The sequence below is a fragment of the Oncorhynchus nerka genome, linkage group LG9b, assembly GCF_034236695.1.
Source record: "Oncorhynchus nerka isolate Pitt River linkage group LG9b, Oner_Uvic_2.0, whole genome shotgun sequence".
Classification (NCBI taxonomy): domain Eukaryota; kingdom Metazoa; phylum Chordata; class Actinopteri; order Salmoniformes; family Salmonidae; genus Oncorhynchus; species Oncorhynchus nerka.
This window is the reverse complement of record NC_088424.1, coordinates 44,151,460-44,170,626: the sequence shown is the minus strand read 5'-3', so window position 1 is coordinate 44,170,626 and position 19,167 is coordinate 44,151,460. Positions and strand designations below refer to the sequence as shown.

The following is a 19,167-nucleotide window of genomic DNA, read 5'->3' as shown; positions in this document are numbered from 1 at the left end:
TTCATTCTATATAGTGTTTCATTCTATTTAGTGTTTCATTCTATATAGCGTTTTAACCATTCAACTGACAAATGTAGTTATTATATAATTATATATATTAATATTGAATATAATAGATATGATAAAACAAGGGTAATGGCATTCAAGGGACACTGCTGCCCTCGTATGTTACTGCTGTCTCCATTACTGCTGCCCTCGTATGTTACTGCTGTCTCCATTACTGCTGTCTCCATTACTGCTGCCCTCGTATGTTACTGCTGTCTCCATTACTGCTGCCCTCGTATGTTACTGCTGTCTCCATTACTGCTGCCCTCGTATGTTACTGCTGTCTCCATTACTGCTGCCCTCGTATGTTACTGCTGTCTCCATTACTGCTGTCTCCATTACTGCTGCCCTCGTATGTTACTGCTGTCTCCATTACTGCTGCCCTCGCATGTTACTGCTGTCTCCATTACTGCTGCCCTCGTATGTTACTGCTGTCTCCATTACTGCTGCCCTCGCATGTTACTGCTGTCTCCATTACTGCTGCCCTCGCATGTTACTGCTGTCTCCATTACTGCTGCCCTCGCATGTTACTGCTGCCTCCATTACTGCTGCCCTCGCATGTTACTGCTGTCTCCATTACTGCTGCCCTCGTATGTTACTGCTGTCTCCATTACTGCTGCCCTCGCATGTTGCTGCTGTCTCCATTACTGCTGCCCTCGCATGTTACTGCTGTCTCCATTACTGCTGTCTCCATTACTGCTGCCCTCGTATGTTACTGCTGTCTCCATTACTGCTGCCCTCGCATGTTACTGCTGTCTCCATTACTGCTGCCCTCGTATGTTACTGCTGTCTCCATTACTGCTGCCCTCGCATGTTACTGCTGTCTCCATTACTGCTGCCCTCGCATGTTACTGCTGTCTCCATTACTGCTGCCCTCGCATGTTACTGCTGTCTCCATTACTGCTGCCCTCGCATGTTACTGCTGTCTCCATTACTGCTGCCCTCGCATGTTACTGCTGCCTCCATTACTGCTGCCCTCGCATGTTACTGCTGTCTCCATTACTGCTGCCCTCGTATGTTACTGCTGTCTCCATTACTGCTGCCCTCGCATGTTGCTGCTGTCTCCATTACTGCTGCCCTCGCATGTTACTGCTGTCTCCATTACTGCTGTCTCCATTACTGCTGCCCTCGTATGTTACTGCTGTCTCCATTACTGCTGCCCTCGCATGTTACTGCTGTCTCCATTACTGCTGCCCTCGTATGTTACTGCTGTCTCCATTACTGCTGCCCTCGCATGTTACTGCTGTCTCCATTACTGCTGCCCTCGCATGTTACTGCTGTCTCCATTACTGCTGCCCTCGCATGTTACTGCTGTCTCCATTACTGCTGCCCTCGTATGTTACTGCTGTCTCCATTACTGCTGCCCTCGTATGTTACTGCTGTCTCCATTACTGCTGCCCTCGTATGTTACTGCTGTCTCCATTACTGCTGCCCTCGTATGTTACTGCTGTCTCCATTACTGCTGCCCTCGCATGTTACTGCTGTCTCCATTACTGCTGCCCTCGCATGTTACTGCTGTCTCCATTACTGCTGCCCTCGCATGTTACTGCTGTCTCCATTACTGCTGCCCTCGCATGTTACTGCTGTCTCCATTACTGCTGCCCTCGTATGTTACTGCTGTCTCCATTACTGCTGCCCTCGCATGTTACTGCTGTCTCCATTACTGCTGTCCCTGATGTCCCCATTACTGCTGTCCCTGATGTCCCCATTACTGCTGTCCCTGATGTCCCCATTACTGCTGTCCCTGATGTCTCCATTACTGCTGTCCCAATTACTCTGTCCCCATTACTGCTGTCCCCATTACTCTGTCCTCATTACTGTTGTCCCCGTTACTCTGTCCCCATTACTGTTACTGCTGTCCTCATTACTGCTGTCCCCATTACTCCTGTCCCCATTACTCCTGTCCCCATTACTCTGTCCCCATTACTCTGTCCCCATTACTGCTGTCCCCATTACTGCTGTCCCCATTACTCCTGTCCCCATTACTCTGTCCCCATTACTCTATCCCCATTACTCTGTCTCCATTACTGCTGTCCCCATTACTGCTGTCCCCATTACTCTGTCCCCATTACTCTGTCCCCATTACTGCTGTCCCCATTACTGCTGTCCCCATTACTCTGTCCCCATTACTCTGTCCCCATTACTGCTATCCCCATTACTGCTGTCCCCATTACTCCTGTCCCCATTACTGCTGTCCCCATTACTCCTGTCCCCATTACTGCTGTCCCCATTACTCTGTCCCCATTACTGCTATCCCCATTACTCTGTCCCCATTACTGCTATCCCCATTACTGCTATCCCCATTACTGCTGTCCCCATTACTGCTGTCCCCATTACTCTGTCCCCATTACTGCTGTCCCCATTACTCTGTCCCCATTACTGCTATCCCCATTACTGCTGTCCCCATTACTCCTGTCCCCATTACTGCTGTCCCCATTACTCCTGTCCCCATTACTGCTGTCCCCATTACTCTGTCCCCATTACTGCTATCCCCATTACTCTGTACCCATTACTGCTATCCCCATTACTGCTATCCCCATTACTGCTGTCCCCATTACTGCTGTCCCCATTACTCTGTCCCCATTACTGCTGTCCCCATTACTCTGTCCCCATTACTCTGTCCCCATTACTGCTATCCCCATTACTGCTGTCCCCATTACTGCTGTCCCCATTACTGCTTTACTGTTACTGCTGTCCCCATTACTGCTTTACATTTGAAATCTTTAGCAGACGCTCTTATCCAGAACAACTTCCACGAGAAATTAGGGTTTAGTGCCTTAATTAAGGTCACAGACAGATTTTTCACCTAGTCAGCTCAGGGATTCGAACTAGCAACCCTTTAGTTACTGTCCCATCGCTCTCAATCTCTTGGATACCTTTACAGTTACTTTACCCTGGCCGTTGTTAACAAAGTGACTCTTGCAGCAGGCTCTCAGTGCAAACAGGTTCCTGTGATCCACACGTTTGTCCAACACTACTGCCGCTGGAAAACAGAAACACACATGTCAACACCTTGTAGCTACAATGAGAGTTGTCCAAGCTGACAACAGCATTCCTCAACGCTCCTCAGCATTCCTCAAAATTCCAATCGTTCTTCAACATTCCTAAACATTCCTCAACGTTCCTCAACATTCCTCAACTAACGGCCAGAGCTCTGAGTCCTTGGCAAAGTAACACCAGGCCTCAAAAAGTGTCTCAGAGTAGGAGTGCTGATCTAGGATCAGTTTAGCCTTTTAGGTTATAGCCATTGAACCTCATCCTAGATCAGCATTTGTACATGCAGACTCAGCTCTTAGTTGTTCTGGCTAGTTCCAAGACATGGCTGAATTATAAAGTGATGTACAGTATGGTCATTCATAGCAGGTATTCAGCCAGCAAGCACACCACCCTGCATACCACTGCTGGCTTGCTTCTGAAGCTAAGCAGGGTTGGTCCTGGTCAGTCCCTGGATGGGAGACCAGATGCTGCTGGAAGTGGTGTTGGAGGGCTTGTAGGAGGCACTCTTTCCTCTGGTCTTAAAAAAATATCCCAATTCCCCAGGGCAGTGATTGGGGATACTGCCCTGTGTAGGGTGCTGTCTTTCGGATGGGATGTTAAACGGGTGTCCTGACTCTCTGAGGTCATTAAAGATACCATGGTACTTATCGTAAGAGTAGGGGTGTTAACCCCGGTGTCCTGGCTAAATTCCCAATCTGGCCCTCAAACCATCACGGTCACCTAATAATCCCCAGTTTACAATTTGCTTATTCATCCCCCTCCTCTCCCCTGTAACTATTCCCCAGGTCGTTGCTGCAAATGAGAATGTGTTAATTTACCTGGTAAAATAACGGATAAATAAAATTCACAAAGTAAATAGGTTTGAACAGTAAGTCATTAGGCAGAATCAGATCCCCATCAGCATGTCACACTGCTGTCCTCAGTTTAACACTCAGTGCCTGTGTTCTTCAGAGATTCAAAAGGGATTATGAAGTATCTCTGTTGATGGAAGTCACATCAGTCAGTAGCCATTGTCACTGTACATCACTGAGCCAACAACAAACAGCCGTACTTACAGGCTAGGCTGAGAACATGCAGTAGGTAGCGCTGCAGTAGATCCACTACAGTAGGTAGCGCTGCAGTAGATCCACTACAGTAGGTAGCGCTGCAGTAGATCCACTACAGTAGGTAGCGCTGCAGTAGATCCACTACAGTAGGTAGCGCTGCAGTAGATCCATTACAGGAGGTAGCGCTGCAGTAGATCCATTACAGGAGGTAGCGCTGCAGTAGATCCACTACAATAGGTAGCGCTGCAGTAGATCCACTACAGTAGGTAGCGCTGCAGTAGATCCACTACAATAGGTAGCGCTGCAGTAGATCCACTACAGTAGGTTGCGCTGCAGTAGATCCACTACAGTAGGTAGCGCTGCAGTAGATCCACTACAGAAGGTGGCGCTGCAGTAGATCCACTACAGTAGGTGGCGCTGCAGTAGATCCACTACAGGAGGTAGCGCTGCAGTAGATCCACTACAGTAGGTAGCGCTGCAGTAGGTAGCGCTGCAGTAGATCCAGTACAGTAGGTAGCGCTGCAGTAGATCCACTACAGTAGGTAGCGCTGCAGTAGATCCACTACAGTAGGTAGCGCTGCAGTAGATCCACTACAGTAGGTGGCGCTGCAGTAGATCCACTACAGTAGGTGGCGCTGCAGTAGATCCACTACAGGAGGTAGCGCTGCAGTAGATCCACTACAATAGGTAGTGCTACAATAGGTAGCGCTGCAGTATATCCACTACAGGAGGTAGCGCTGCAGTATATCCACTACAGTAGGTAGTGCTACAATAGGTAGCGCTGCAGTATATCCACTACAGGAGGTAGCGCTGCAGTAGATCCACTACAGTAGGTAGCGCTGCAGTAGATCCACTACAGTAGGTAGCGCTGCAGTATATCCACTACAGTAGGTAACGCTGCAGTATATCCACTACAGGAGGTAGCGCTGCAGTAGATCCACTACAGTAGGTAGTGCTGCAGTAGATTTACTGCAGTAGATCCACTACAGGAGGTAGCGCTGCAGTAGATCCACTACAGGAGGTAGCGCTGCAGTAGATCCACTACAGTAGGTAGCGCTGCAGTAGATCCACTACAATAGGTAGCGCTGCAGTAGATCCACTACAATAGGTAGCGCTGCAGTAGATCCACTACAATAGGTAGCACTGCAGTAGATCCACTACAGTAGGTAGTGCTGCAGTAGATCCACTACAGTAGGTAGCGCTGCAGTAGATCCACTACAGGAGGTAGCGCTGCAGTAGATCCACTACAGTAGGTAGCGCTGCAGTAGATCCACTACAGTAGGTAGCGCTGCAGTAGATCCACTACAGTAGGTAGCGCTGCAGTAGATCCACTACAGTAGGTAGTGCTGCAGTAGATCCACTACAATAGGTAGCGCTGCAGTAGATCCACTACAGTAGGTAGCGCTGCAGTAGATCCACTACAGTAGGTAGCGCTGCAGTAGATCCACTACAGTAGGTAGCGCTGCAGTAGGTAGCGCTGCAGTAGATCCACTACAGTAGGTAGCGCTGCAGTAGATCCACTACAGTAGGTAGCGCTGCAGTAGATCCACTACAGTAGGTAGCGCTGCAGTAGATCCACTACAGTAGGTAGCGCTGCAGTAGATCCACTACAGTAGGTAGCGCTGCAGTAGATCCACTACAGTAGATAGCGCTGCAGTAGATCCACTACAGTAGGTAGCGCTGCAGTAGATCCACTACAGTAGGCAGCGCTACAGTAGATCCACTACAGGAGGTAGCGCTGCAGTAGATCCACTACAGTATTTAGCGCTGCAGTAGATCCACTACAGTAGGTAGCGCTGCAGTAGATCCACTACAGTAGGTAGCGCTGCAGTAGATCCACTACAGTAGGTAGTGCTGCAGTAGATCCACTACAATAGGTAGCGCTGCAGTAGATCCACTACAGTAGGTAGCGCTGCAGTAGATCCACTACAGTAGGTAGCGCTGCAGTAGATCCACTACAGTAGGTAGCGCTGCAGTAGGTAGCGCTGCAGTAGATCCACTACAGTAGGTAGCGCTGCAGTAGATCCACTACAGTAGGTAGCGCTGCAGTAGATCCACTACAGTAGGTAGCGCTGCAGTAGATCCACTACAGTAGGTAGCGCTGCAGTAGATCCACTACAGTAGGTAGCGCTGCAGTAGATCCACTACAGTAGATAGCGCTGCAGTAGATCCACTACAGTAGGTAGCGCTGCAGTAGATCCACTACAGTAGGCAGCGCTACAGTAGATCCACTACAATAGGTAGCGCTGCAGTAGATCCACTGCAGTAGGTAGCGCTGCAGTAGATCCACTACAGTAGGTAGCGCTGCAGTAGATCCACTACAGTAGGTAGTGCTGCAGTAGATCCACTACAGTAGGTAGCGCTGCAGTAGATCCACTACAGTAGGTAGCGCTGCAGTATATCCACTACAGTAGGTAGCGCTGCAGTAGATCCACTACAGTAGGTAGTGCTACAGTAGGTAGCGCTGCAGTATATCCACTACAGTAGGTAGCGCTGCAGTAGATCCACTACAGGAGGTAGCGCTGCAGTAGATCCACTACAGTAGGTAGCGCTGCAGTAAATCCACTACAGTAGGTAGCGCTGCAGTAGATCCATTACAGGAGGTAGCGCTGCAGTAGATCCACTACAGGAGGTAGCGTTGCAGATGGGCAGGGACCTCCCAGGGGTTTGACTATGTCCCAGGCCAGTCCTCCATGTCCCCAGATGGGCAGGGTCCTCCCAGGGGTTTGACTATGTCCCAGGCCAGTCCTCCATGTCCCCAGATGGGCAGGGTCCTCCCAGGGGTTTGACTCTGTCCCAGGTCAGTCCTCCATGTCCCCAGATGGGCAGGGTCCTCCCAGGGGTTTGACTCTGTCCCAGGTCAGTCCTCCATGTCCCCAGATGGGCAGGGTATTTAAATGATCACTTTATACCCAACTTTATTTTGGCAAAATAAATTATTTTCATTGCTTAAAAACTCCATGTTAGTTAAAAAAAAGTCATTATCGTAGAAATTCACAGTTAAGATCTCCTTACCTCAAAATAATCCCACATATGGTCTTCATCTTGTTAAACACAATTTAATTAAGCCTCTTAGTCATTCATCAAGTGAGTGTTGTGTCCGAGAATGAGATTCTCTATAACTCTACTGCACGTGTTGGATGGCTCAGTATACCACTGGCCCTGGGATTAACTCTGTTGAGATATTCAGGATTATCACTGAGCCTCTGCAGTGCACAGTATGAATCCATGAAGCTCATCTACTGTATGTGACTACTGAGTGGCCGCTGAGTGAAGACTAGAGGTCTATGTTTTGTCTAAATGTTTGGGCTCTTGGAGGGTGGGATCCCCCCTGCTGGCTATGCTTTTTAATACTCTACACTTTTTCCTGAAGTGTGCACTTGTCCACTACCCACATGGTGGTCCTCTGAGTGACTACCGAGTGATGACAGAGGGACTACTGAGTGACTACTGAGTGACTACTGCGTGATGACTGAGTGACTACTGAGTGATGAATAAGTGACTATTGAGGGACTACTGAGTGATGCCTGAGTGGCTACTGAGTGACAAGTTAATGACGACTGAGTGATGACTGAGTGACTATTGAGGGACTAGTGAGTGATGACTGAGTGACTACTGAGTAACTACCGAGTGACTATTGAGGGACGACTGAGTGACTATTGAGTGACTTCCGAGTGATGACTGAGTGACTACCGAGTGACTATTTAGTGATGACTGAGTGACTACTGAGTGACTACTGAGTGACTACTGAGTGACTACTGAGCCAGCTGAAGGCTGGTGAATAAGCTCTCTGGACTTGAGGCCTAACACGTCACATGACAGAGCTAGTTCAGAAGCGTCGCTCACCAACATGCAGTGACTGACCTCTGGGTCAGTAGTGCTAGACCAGCAAACATGTCCACATTGGCATTATGTGGGCCCACTGCAGGCTAAAATATTGGTTGCCCACATTAGGCCCATGCACCTTTGCTCATTGGCTCCACATTGGCCTTCAAGGCATTTCCCCATTATGGCCCAGTGTGGCCCAGTGTGGACCAGTGTGGCCCAGTGTGGGCCAGTGTGGACCAGTGTGGCCCAGTGTGGACCAGTGTGGCCCAGTGTGGCCCAGTGTGGACCAGTGTGGCCCAGTGTGGACCAGTGTGGCCCAGTGTGGCCCAGTGTGGACCAGTGTGGCCCAGTGTGGACCAGTGTGGACCAGTGTGGGCCAGTGTGGCCCAGTGTGGCCCAGTGTGGACCAGTGTGGCCCAGTGTGGCCCAGTGTGGCCCAGTGTGGACCAGTGCGGACCAGTGTGGACCAGTGCGGGCAGCCCATATCTGACGAGGGCAGTCCTCACTGGACAGCTCTCCCACTGGACACAGGCTTCCTCCAAAAAATGTACAAAGAAAATTTAAAAAACATAAAATAATGTATCTTTCAATTCACAAGAGACTGAATGTCTCACACTGGAGAAAGCATCCCAGCGAGCATTTGGCCTCCCTTGACAATTTTTTGGAGAAAATAATAGCCAATCAGTGTTGATCTAAACTGAGCGAGTTCAGCTGTGATTGGTCCTGCCGCACCAAAAGAAAGTGTTAAAGTAAGCCAGCTTGGATTTGGCTGAACACCAATCACATCACATAAAGAGAAAAAAGTCACATGACAGAAAAAACATTGTTGTGCTGTTGTTGTGTTGTTGTCCTCCGGTGGCTAGCTAGCTAGCTAAAATTGTCCCTTTGATAAATTAACCATTTATTGAGCTACGGATTTGAACTTGTGGGTTTGACCTAATTCTCCGCACTGCCCAATGCTTATAATGGCGATTCTAATCCAACCTTAAATTCATACTTTGTGTCCCTGGCCTGAGAGGATGTGTAGCTAGATGTAGAAGGCTAATGTTAACTAGCTGGGTCATCGTTGCCCATAAAAGGAAGTTAGGCTAGCGAGCAAGCATTTTAGCCAGGTAAGCCATGACAACAAAACTAAAGTGTACTGTATGTTATAGACCGTTTCGTTAACATGAGAGGATGGCACTGGTGTTTCTCTACCAGTAGGGTGAGTCAACATGTTTTTTTCTACTTGCGCGCAAGCACACACACACACACAGAGAGAGAGAGAGAGAGAGAGAGAGAAATCATAACCGTGGACAACCAAATCATATTTAGTTTACGTTGATTGGACAAATTGTTTTTGGTATCTTTTAGTTGTCACTGTATTAGACTAAGCAGAGGTGATTTGATAATGCTGAAGTTGAAATGTTGCTGGAATAGTGGAGGCAGCTCCTGAATATTTCAAAGACATTAACTTGCTTGACCATGCTGTAGGTCATGTAACTGTTTGTTACAACCAATATGATTTGTGGACTTCACCGGGCCGGAGGTTGCTCTCCGGTTTTGTGATAAAACAAAGGTGTGGTTGAATTTATTCTGCCGCTGTGTGTTCTTATCGTCCTCAGCCTTCAGGCCTATATACAGGTTCATGGTGTCAAGGCATATGAACTAACAGGTTATAGAGCAAACAACGTAATTGTCACAACACAGGCTTGGTTTCCTCAGTGATTTCACCCACACACCACTTCTGGATGTTATGTCTATGATTCACAAAACCTGTGTGGATAATTTAGCAGAACACCTCTGGAAAGGTCTGGCCCTGTCACAGGCCTCAGTCATCATAACAGATACAAATGTAGGATCTTAATTTGATCACCCTGTCGCAGTATAACTTTCCTGCAAAAAAAGGACATTTTAAACTTGTGTTTTTGAGGTTTAAAAAAGGCTTCTGAAGTTAGTAATTTCCCCTTTGAAATTTCAGACTTGATTGTATCAATCCCTACACAATGTCCATTAATCAAATCAAAGTGTATTGGTTGTGTACGCAGATATTTGCAGGTGTTGTAGCAGGTGCAGCAAAATGCGTATGTTGCCAGCTCCAACAGGGCAGTAGAATGTCTCCCAAATACAATACTAACACACAAATAATTCAACAAAAAACAAACCGAGAAATAACTATCCAAAAATACACGTATTACAGTGAGCAGTGTGACAATGCAGAATATAAACGTGTGTATAGACAGTATATCGAATGGAAAATAAAATGGTATGTATTAGGTATATTAGGATGAGCTATGTGGGGAATACAGTTTATCCATACACAGTCAGTAGACAACAGTGTATAAACAATAGATGGTGATCAGCGTTCAATGATTCTGTATACATGGGGCATTAGTGTCACTCCTTATAATTCACATGATAAATCAACATTTCCTGTTGCATCAGAATTATTTTCCAACTGTAGCGAATGGGTTCAAAGTAAGATCCTACATCTGTACATATCTTATTCATACAGCCTGTATGGCTGATGTAGTAGAGGTCGCACATGTATACCAGTGGAGAGTAGACTAACAAGTCTGAACAGGTCTGTGCCCTGCCTGTCACATTGCCTCAGTTATGACATACTGTATATAATACCCTTTGGAAAGTATTCAGACCCCTAGACTTTTTCCACATTTTGTTAGGTTACAGCCTTATTCTAAAATTGAATCAATCGTTTTTTTTTCTCCCCCTCATCAATTTACACACAATACACCATAATGACAAAGCAGAAACAGGTTTTTTGAAAATAAATAACAAATTTATGTATTTTTAAAAATCTGGAAATATCACATTTACATATGTATTCAGACCCTTTACTCAGGACTTTGTTAAAGCACCTTTGGCAGCGATTATGGCCATAAGTCTTCTTGGGTATGACGCTACAAGTTTGGCACACCTGTATTTGGGGAGTTTCTCCCATTCATCTCTGCAGATCCTCTAAAGTTCTGTCAGGTTGGATGGGGAGCATCGATGCACAGCTATTTTCAGGTCTCTTCAAAAGGTGCTCGATTGGGTTCAAGTCCAGGAGTGGCTTGGCCACTCAAGGACATTCAGAGACTTGTCCCAAAGCCACTCCTGCGTTGTCTTGTCCATGTGATTAGGGTCATTGTCCTGTTGGAAGGTGAACCTTCACCCCAGTCTGAGGTCCTGAGTGCTCTGGAGCAGGTTTTCATTAAGGATCTCTTTGTATTTCGCTCCGTTCATCTTTGCCTCGATCCTGACTAGTCTCCCAGTCCCTGCCGCTGAAAAACATCCCCACAGCATGATGCTGCCACCACCATGCTTCACCGTAGGGATGGTGCCAGGTTTCCTCCAGTCATGACATTTGGCATTCAGGCCAAAAAGTTCAATCTTGGTTTCATTAGACCAGAGAATCTTGTTTCTCATGGTCTGAGAGTCTTTTATGTGCCTTTCTGCAAACTCCAAGTGGGCTGTCATGTGTCTTTTACAGAGGAGTGGCTTCCGCCTGGCTACTCTACCATAGAGGCCTGATTGGTGAAGTGCTGCAGAGATGGTTGTCCTTCTGGAAGGTTCTCCTATCTCCACAGAGAAATTCTAGAGCTCTGTCAGAGTGACCATCGGGCTCTTGGTCACCTCCCTGACCAAGGCCCTTTACACCGATTGCTCAGTTTGGCTGGGCGACCAGCTCTAGGAAGAGTCTTGGGGGTTCCAAACTTCTTCCATTTAAGAATGATGGAGGCTAACTGTGTTCTTAGGGGATCTTCATATTGAAGAAATGTTTTGGTACCCTTCCCCAGATCTGTGCCTCGACACAATCCTGTCTCGGAGCTCTACGTACAATTCCTTCAACCTCATGGCTTGGTTTTTGCACTGACATGCACTGTCAACTGTGGGACCTTATATAGACAGGTGTGTGCCTTCCCAAATCATGTCCAATCAATTGAATTTACCACAGGTGGGCTCCAATCAAGTTGTAGAAACATATCAAGGATGATCAATGGAAATAGGATGCACCTGAGCTCAATTTCGAGTCTCATAGCAAATGGTGTGAATAGGTATTTCTGTTTTTTATTTTTTATAAATTTGCAAAAATGTCCAAAAACCTGTTTTTACTTTGTCATTATGGGTAGATTACAGAGGATGTATTTTATCTCCATTTTAGAATAAGGCTATTTTTTACCTTTATTTAACTAGACAAGTCAGTTAAGAATAAATTCTTATTTTCAATGACGGCCTAGGAACAGTGGGTTAACTGCCTGTTCAGGGGCAGAACGACAGATTTGTACCTTGTCAGCTCAGGGGTTTGAACTTGCAACCTTCCTGTTACTAGTCTAACGCTCTAACCACTAGGCTACCCTGCCGCCTCTACACTCTAACCACTAGGCTACCCTGCCGCCTCTACACTCTAACCACTAGGCTACCCTGCCGCCTCTACACTCTAACCACTAGGCTACCCTGCCTCTATAATGTAACAAAATGTGGAAAAAGTCAATGTGTCTGAATACCTTCCGAAGGCCCTGTATATCTGGGTCATGATTCGTCTATGTCATCTCCCTCAGTGACCCCTAGCCTTATAAGAAGTTGGAATGGAAGACTGTGGCTTTTGGTCCATTTCCTGTATACCCCTTTGATATCTGGGGTGAAATAAGAGTTAGGTTGTTATGTTTAGGTCAATTAGTGATTTGTCATATGTATGTGGTATAACAGTTTGTCACCACGCAGACTCCCACCTTTTGGTCCTTCATTTGATAAATGTTTATTTCCCTTACCAGGAGTGTGAGATTATTTGTAATTGACATTTCCCAGAACCCAAACTCTCCCGACCCCTGTGATGCTTTCAATTGAACTCTTATATAATGTCACATGTCTGTCTGTTTGGTCTGTGACCGGGTCATGGTTGGTCAGACAGACAGTCATAAGATGGGTCCAGTCTAAGGGTTTGAATAGCCTGTGTAGAATGTTCTGTCTGTGTGGGAGGAGCCAGACACAGAGGGGATTATGGGTATTGACATTGCAGAGTGGCAACATCTCACTGACAGTTCTAACACGACAGACACACGGAGAGAGGGAAGGAGAGCAAGAGAAAGGAACAGGTAGAGAGAGAGAAAGAGAGAAACTAGGTGCTCTGTAGGAGAGGTTGTGATTTGTCACAACATTCCACAAAGGACAGTAGATCTATCCCAAACATCAGAGATACTTGTTTTCTTCATTTTTGTGACAGTTTATGAACGTAACAGCAATATACACATTTTTGATTAATCCATGTTCCTGTTGCATTCTACCTGTTTGTTAAGTGGATTTCTCGAGTCCTCAAACACCAGCACTGACTGAGCCCAACTACTAGGACAATTACTACATTCTTTGAGACCTTGGAGAACTATCCAAGGACTACCAGGAACACTGTCAGCCCACCCTGACCATCAGCCATGTTTCAGATGCAGAGGAAAAGCGTCAAAGCGGCGAGGAGCAACAAGACAGAGGCTAAAGAGAAGGTCCTTTGTGAGTAATAGTGGCTTTTGTTGATTAATTCTTATTGCAATCAATCAAATGTATTTTTAAAGCCCTTTTTACGTCAGCAGATGTCACAAAGTGCTGTACAGAAACCCAGCCTAAAATCCTAAACAGCAAAGCAATGCAGATGTAGAAGCGCGGTGGCTAGGATAAACTCCCTCGAAAGGCAGGAACCTAGGAAGAAACCTAGAGAGGCACCAGGCTCTGAGGGGAGGTCAGTCCTCTTCTGGCTGTGCCAGGTGGAGATTAGAAACCTAGAGAGGAACAAGTCTCTGAGGGGTGGCCAGTCGTCTTCTGGCTGTGCCAGCCGGGATTAGAAACCTAGAGAAGAACCAGGCTCTGAGGGGTGACCTGTCCTCTTCTGGCTGTACCAGGTGGAGATTAGAAACCTAGAGAGGAACCAGGCTCTGAGGGGTGACCTGTCCTCTTCTGGCTGTGCCGGGTGTAGATTAGAAACCTAGAGAAGAACCAGGCTCTGAGGGGGGACCTGTCCTATTCTGGCTGTGCCGGGTGGAGATTAGAAACCTAGAGAAGAACCAGGCTCTGAGGGGTGGCCAGTCCTCTTCTGGCTGTGCCGGGTGGAGATTATAAGAGTACATGGCCATGAAGGCCAGATTGTTCTTCAAGATGTTCAAATGTTCATAGATGACCAGCAGTGTCAAATAATAATTGCAGAGGTTGTAGAGGGTGATGTAATGTCATATTTATATGCTTAGGCCGTCATTGTAAATAATAATTTGTTCTTAACTGACTTGCCTAGTTCAATAAAGGTTCCATTTTTCTGATTATCACAGGTTGCTAATAGACTATCACTCTCCAAGTGGCTAACTCATATTTTGGGGTATCTGTACTTTACTATTTATATTTTCGACAACTTTAACTTTTACTTCACTACATTCCTAAAGAAAATAATATACATTTTACTCCATACAGTTTCTGTGACACCCAAAAGTACTTGTTACATTTTGAATGCTTAGCAGGACAGGAAAATGGTGTAATTCACACACTTATCATGAGAACATCCCCATGAGAACATCCCCATGAGAACATTCCCATGAGAACATCCCCATGAGAACATCACTGGTCATCCCTACTGCATCCAATCTGGCGGACTCACTAAACACACAAGCTACCCAATGGACACTTTACCATCGATAACGTTGGAAATGTGATGAACCACGACAAGCCATTGGTGTCAGAGGTTTGGAGGTGTTTCAGTTGTTTTGAAATACTGTGAGGTCTATGTAGTGTCGTTTATGTTCTCTTCCTCTTCCTGTGTTTCTCTGGTGCAGGGAACAAAGCTCAGCAGACGATAGCTCAGCGATGTGGAGACCCGAAAGAGGGAGGGAAGGAGGAGAACGTCAAGGAGAACAAGGAGAACCAGCTGAGGTTTCGTGGGGATGCGGTGGAGGACGTTGAAGAGGTGAAGCCGGAGAGGCAGAGTGTTTTCGATAAAGCTGTCTATGACCTGGCCCACACGGAGAGGGTGATGAATGACCTGATGTTCGGAAGGAGGGTGGCCTTCTACGAGCTGAGAGGGGAGATCGGCTGTGGAAACTTCTCCCAGGTGAAACTGGGCTTTCATGACCTAACTAAAGGTGAGACACAGGCCTGGAACATGGAGCCACCTATCGGTGGTAGAAAAAGTACCAAATTGTCATACTTGAGTCAAAGTGAAGCAAACCAGACAGCCTAATTTCCTTGTTTTTTTTGTATTTTATTTTACGGATAGCCAGGGGCATGTTCCAACACATAATTTACAAATGAAGCATGTGTGTTTAGTGATCTGCCAGATCAGAGGCAGAAGGGATGACCGGGGATGTTCTCATGATAAAAGTGTGTGAAGTAGACCATGTTCCTTTCCTGCTAAGCATTCAACATGTAACATGTACTTTTGGTGTCAGGGAAATGTATGGAGTAAAAAGTACATTATTTTCTTTAGGAATGAAATGAAGTAAAAGTTGTCAAAAATATAAATAGTAAAGTAAAGTACAGATACGCCAAAAACGTACTTATATAGTACTTGAAAGTATTTGTACTTAACTACTTTACATCCCTGCCACCTATACAGCGCTCACTTGTTAAATAAAAGATAAATAAAACAATTATACATATCACACATGTACCTCTTGTAGTTTCCTTGGAAAATTACCCATCTATATATAATGTCAAGTGATGATATATTTCATATCAACATGACTGGGATAAGGTTTGAATTCATGGACCCCCAGAGTATGTACTTCCCTGAGGGGACAAGACGTGTTAATATGGCTAGATTACATCACTAGCCCGTTTTATCTTCACAGTCTCGATCTCAAGACCACTTTTTTCATGTGGACTCTACCAGACTCTCTAGCTGGTAGACCTGCAACTTGCCAGCCACCTTGCCAGTGTTGCCTTGCCTGTGTTGCCTTGCCAGTGTTGCCTTGCCAGTGTTGCCTTGCCAGTGTTGCCTTGCCAATGTTGCCAGCCACCTTGCCAGTGTTGCCTTGCCAGTGTTGCCTTGCCAGTGTTGCCTTGCCAGTGTTGCCTTGCCAGTGTTGCCTTGCCAATGTTGCCTTGCCAGTGTTGCCTTGCCAGTGTTGCCTTGCCAATGTTGCCAGTGTTTCCTTGCCAGTGTTTCCTTGCCTGTGTTGCCTTGCCTGTGTTGCCTTGCCAGTGTTGCCTTGCCAATGTTGCCTTGCCAGTGTTGCCTTGCCAGTGTTGCCTTGCCAATGTTGCCAGTGTTTCCTTGCCAGTGTTTCCTTGCCAGTGTTGCCTTGCCAGTGTTTCCTTGCCAGTGTTGCCTTGCCTGTGTTGCCTTGCCAGGGTTGCCTTGCCAGGGTTGCCTTGCCTGTGTTGCCTTGCCAGTGTTGCCTTGCCAGTGTTGCCTTGCCAATGTTGCCAATGTTGCCTTGCCAGTGTTGCCAGTGTTTCCTTGCCAGTGTTTCCTTGCCAGTGTTGCCTTGCCAGTGTTGCCTTGCCTGTGTTGCCTTGCCAGCGTTGCCTTGCCAGCGTTGCCTTGCCAGTGTTGCCTTGCCTGTGTTGCCTTGCCAGTGTTGCCTTGCCAGTGTTGCCTTGCCAATGTTGCCTTGCCAGTGTTGCCTTGCCAATGTTGCCAGTGTTGCCTTGCCAATGTTGCCTTGCCAGTGTTGCCTTGCCAATGTTGCCAGTGTTTCCTTGCCAGTGTTGCCTTGCCAGTGTTGCCTTGCCAGTGTTGCCTTGCCAGTGTTGCCTTGCCTGTGTTGCCTTGCCTGTGTTGCCTTGCCTGTGTTGCCTTGCCAATGTTGCCAGTGTTTCCTTGCTAGTGTTGCCTTGCCTGTGTTGCCTTGCCAATGTTGCCAGTGTTGCCTTGCCAGTGTTGCCTTGCCTGTGTTGCCTTGCCAGTGTTGCCTTGCCAGTGTTGCCTTGCCAGTGTTGCCTTGCCTGTGTTGCCTTGCCTGTGTTGCCTTGCCTGTGTTGCCTTGCCAATGTTGCCAGTGTTGCCTTGCCAGTGTTGCCTTGCCAGTGTTGCCTTGCCTGTGTTGCCTTGCCTGTGTTGCCTTGCCAATGTTGCCAGTGTTTCCTTGCTAGTGTTGCCTTGCCAGTGTTGCCTTGCCTGTGTTGCCAGTGTTTCCTTGCTAGTGTTGCCTTGCCTGTGTTGCCACACTAAGTCTGGAGGAGAACAAACTAGGCTAATCCAACATGTGAGAAAAAGCCGATGGCTATAATCTCATTAAACTTTCACTAATCCCTGTGGGATTGTCTTCAGCCACTTGCACGTGTCTCAGACTCAGTCACAAGCTTATGTATTGAGTAAAGTATTGAGGACAATAGCCATAGCCAGACAAGCTGAAGAGAGATAAAGAGAGAGGATAGCTAGTGAATTCTAAACGTGATAGCATGTCTCTAACTCTCTCCCTGTCCTGTCCCTTTCTCTCTCTTCCTCCATCTTGGATTCCAACACCCAGAGAGAGTGGCAGTTAAGATCATGGATAAAGTCAAACTGGACAAGAGGTCCCACGTGCTGTTTGCCTCAGAGATCGGGTGCATGGAGAGGCTGTCCCACCCCAACATAGTGCGTCTGTACGAGGTGGTGGAGACGTTTAAGCGGCTGTACCTAGTGATGGAGTACGCCAGTGGAGGAGATCTGTTCTCACGCATTACCACCAGGGGTAGACTCTCAAACCTGGAAAGCAAACTCGTCTTTTCCCAAATTCTGGCTGCAGTCAAACACATGGTGAGTTTGCAACAATATAGTCTTGCATTGACTCTAGCTACTACAGTGGCATAGCGCTGTAAGTCTGTCTAAACAACAATGGCACACGGAGGACCCCATTTTAAATAAGTGTTGTGTGATACATCCATGTATCCTTAGAGCCCTAACGTGCCTCACTCAGTCTCTGTGTACAAATCTGGCTTTATGTTTCTTCTTCTTGTCGTCTTCCAGCATGATAACAACATAGTCCACCGGGACCTGAAGGCAGAGAACGTTTTCTACACCACCACATACTGCGTCAAGGTAGGCGACTTCGGCTTCAGCACCTCCTCGCGCCCCGATGACGTCCTCACTAGCTTCTGCGGCTCCACGCCCTACGTCGCCCCAGAGCTCTTCAAGGACAAAGGCTACGTGGGCCAGTCCGCTGACGTCTGGGCCCTGGGTGTACTACTCTACTTCATGACTACAGCCATGTTACCCTTCAACGCTGCCAACCTCAGCCGGCTGAAGGTCTGCATCCTTCAGGGCTCCTTCACCATCCCAGCCTACGTGCCCGACCCCTGCCACCAGGTCATCCAGGACATCCTGAGGCCCGTGCCCGCCGACCGTCTCTCCGTGGCTCATATCATGACCTACACCTGGCTGAAGGGCATTGATTACCCCCAGGCGTACCCCTCCTCCCGCCCGACCCCAGCCCACCTGGTGGAGCCCTCCAGGGTCCTGGGTACAGATGAGCTAGATGTCAAGGCAGCTCTGGCAGACCTGGGGATAACAGAGAGCCACCTGGTGAACAACGCCTGCCATGACTTGAGGAGCCCTGTGACGGGGGCCTATAGGATCCTGCTGCACCGTATCCATAAAAGGAAGAAAGTGGAGGCGGTGGGGTACAGCGCTGAGTGTCACAAAGACCTCCAGGTCAAGAGACGCTGGAGCGAGGGTACCTTACCTCTGTTGAGGCCTTCTGCTGTGTGTGTAGTCATGTAGAGGGGAAGGAGTCTAGCAAATCAGACAGTTAGGAGTCTAGCCTGTCAGACAGGGAGGAGTCTAGCCTGTCAGACAGGGAGGAGTCTAGCCTGTCAGACAGGGAGGAGTCTAGCTTGTCAGACGGGGAGAAGTCTAGCATGTCAGACGGGGTGGAGTCTAGCCAGTCAGAGAAGGAGGATTCTAGCCCGTCAGAGAAGGAGGAGTCTAACCAGTCAGACAGGGAGGAGTCTAGCCTGTCAGATGGGGAGGAGTCTAGCCAGTCAGACGGGGAGGAGTCTAGCCAGTCAGACGGGGAGGAGTCTAGCCAGTCAGACGGGGAGGAGTCTAGCCAGTCAGACGGGGAGGAGTCTAGCCAGTCAGACGGGGAGGAGTCTAGCCTGTCAGACGGGGAGGAGTCTAGCCTGTCAGACGGGGAGGAGTCTAGCCAGTCAGACGGGGAGGAGTCTAGCCTGTCAGACGGGGAGGAGTCTAGCCAGTCAGACGGGGAGGAGTCTAGCCAGTCAGACGGGGAGGAGTCTAGCCTGTCAGACGGGGAGGAGTCTAGCCTGTCAGACGGGGAGGAGTCTAGCCTGTCAGACGGGGAGGAGTCTAGCCTGT

General features: G+C 47.8%; 1 protein-coding gene and 1 pseudogene across 2 annotated transcripts; one reads left to right on the top strand and one right to left on the bottom strand.

Annotated features, from left to right (window-relative positions):
• The window catches only part of LOC115114035 (uncharacterized), a 59,071-nt pseudogene extending 51,939 nt beyond the window's left edge, over positions 1 to 7,132 (bottom strand).
• A 1,627-nt stretch (positions 7,133 to 8,759) lies between these two features.
• Positions 8,760 to 18,579, top strand: LOC115114007 (serine/threonine-protein kinase NIM1-like). Of its 2 annotated transcripts, none has more exons than XM_029641940.2 (5): positions 8,760 to 9,120; positions 13,193 to 13,397; positions 14,702 to 15,007; positions 17,339 to 17,607; positions 17,818 to 18,579. In XM_029641940.2, the coding sequence occupies exons 2-5, from the start codon at positions 13,325 to 13,327 to the stop codon at positions 18,568 to 18,570; spliced, it is 1,401 nt and encodes a 466-aa protein (XP_029497800.1). In that variant the 5' UTR covers positions 8,760 to 9,120; positions 13,193 to 13,324; the 3' UTR covers positions 18,571 to 18,579. The 2 variants fall into 2 exon arrangements, with proteins under 2 accessions (XP_029497800.1, XP_029497801.1); XM_029641941.2 differs by lacking the exon at positions 8,760 to 9,120 and adding an exon at positions 11,441 to 12,991.
• The last annotated feature ends 588 nt before the right edge of the window (positions 18,580 to 19,167 follow it).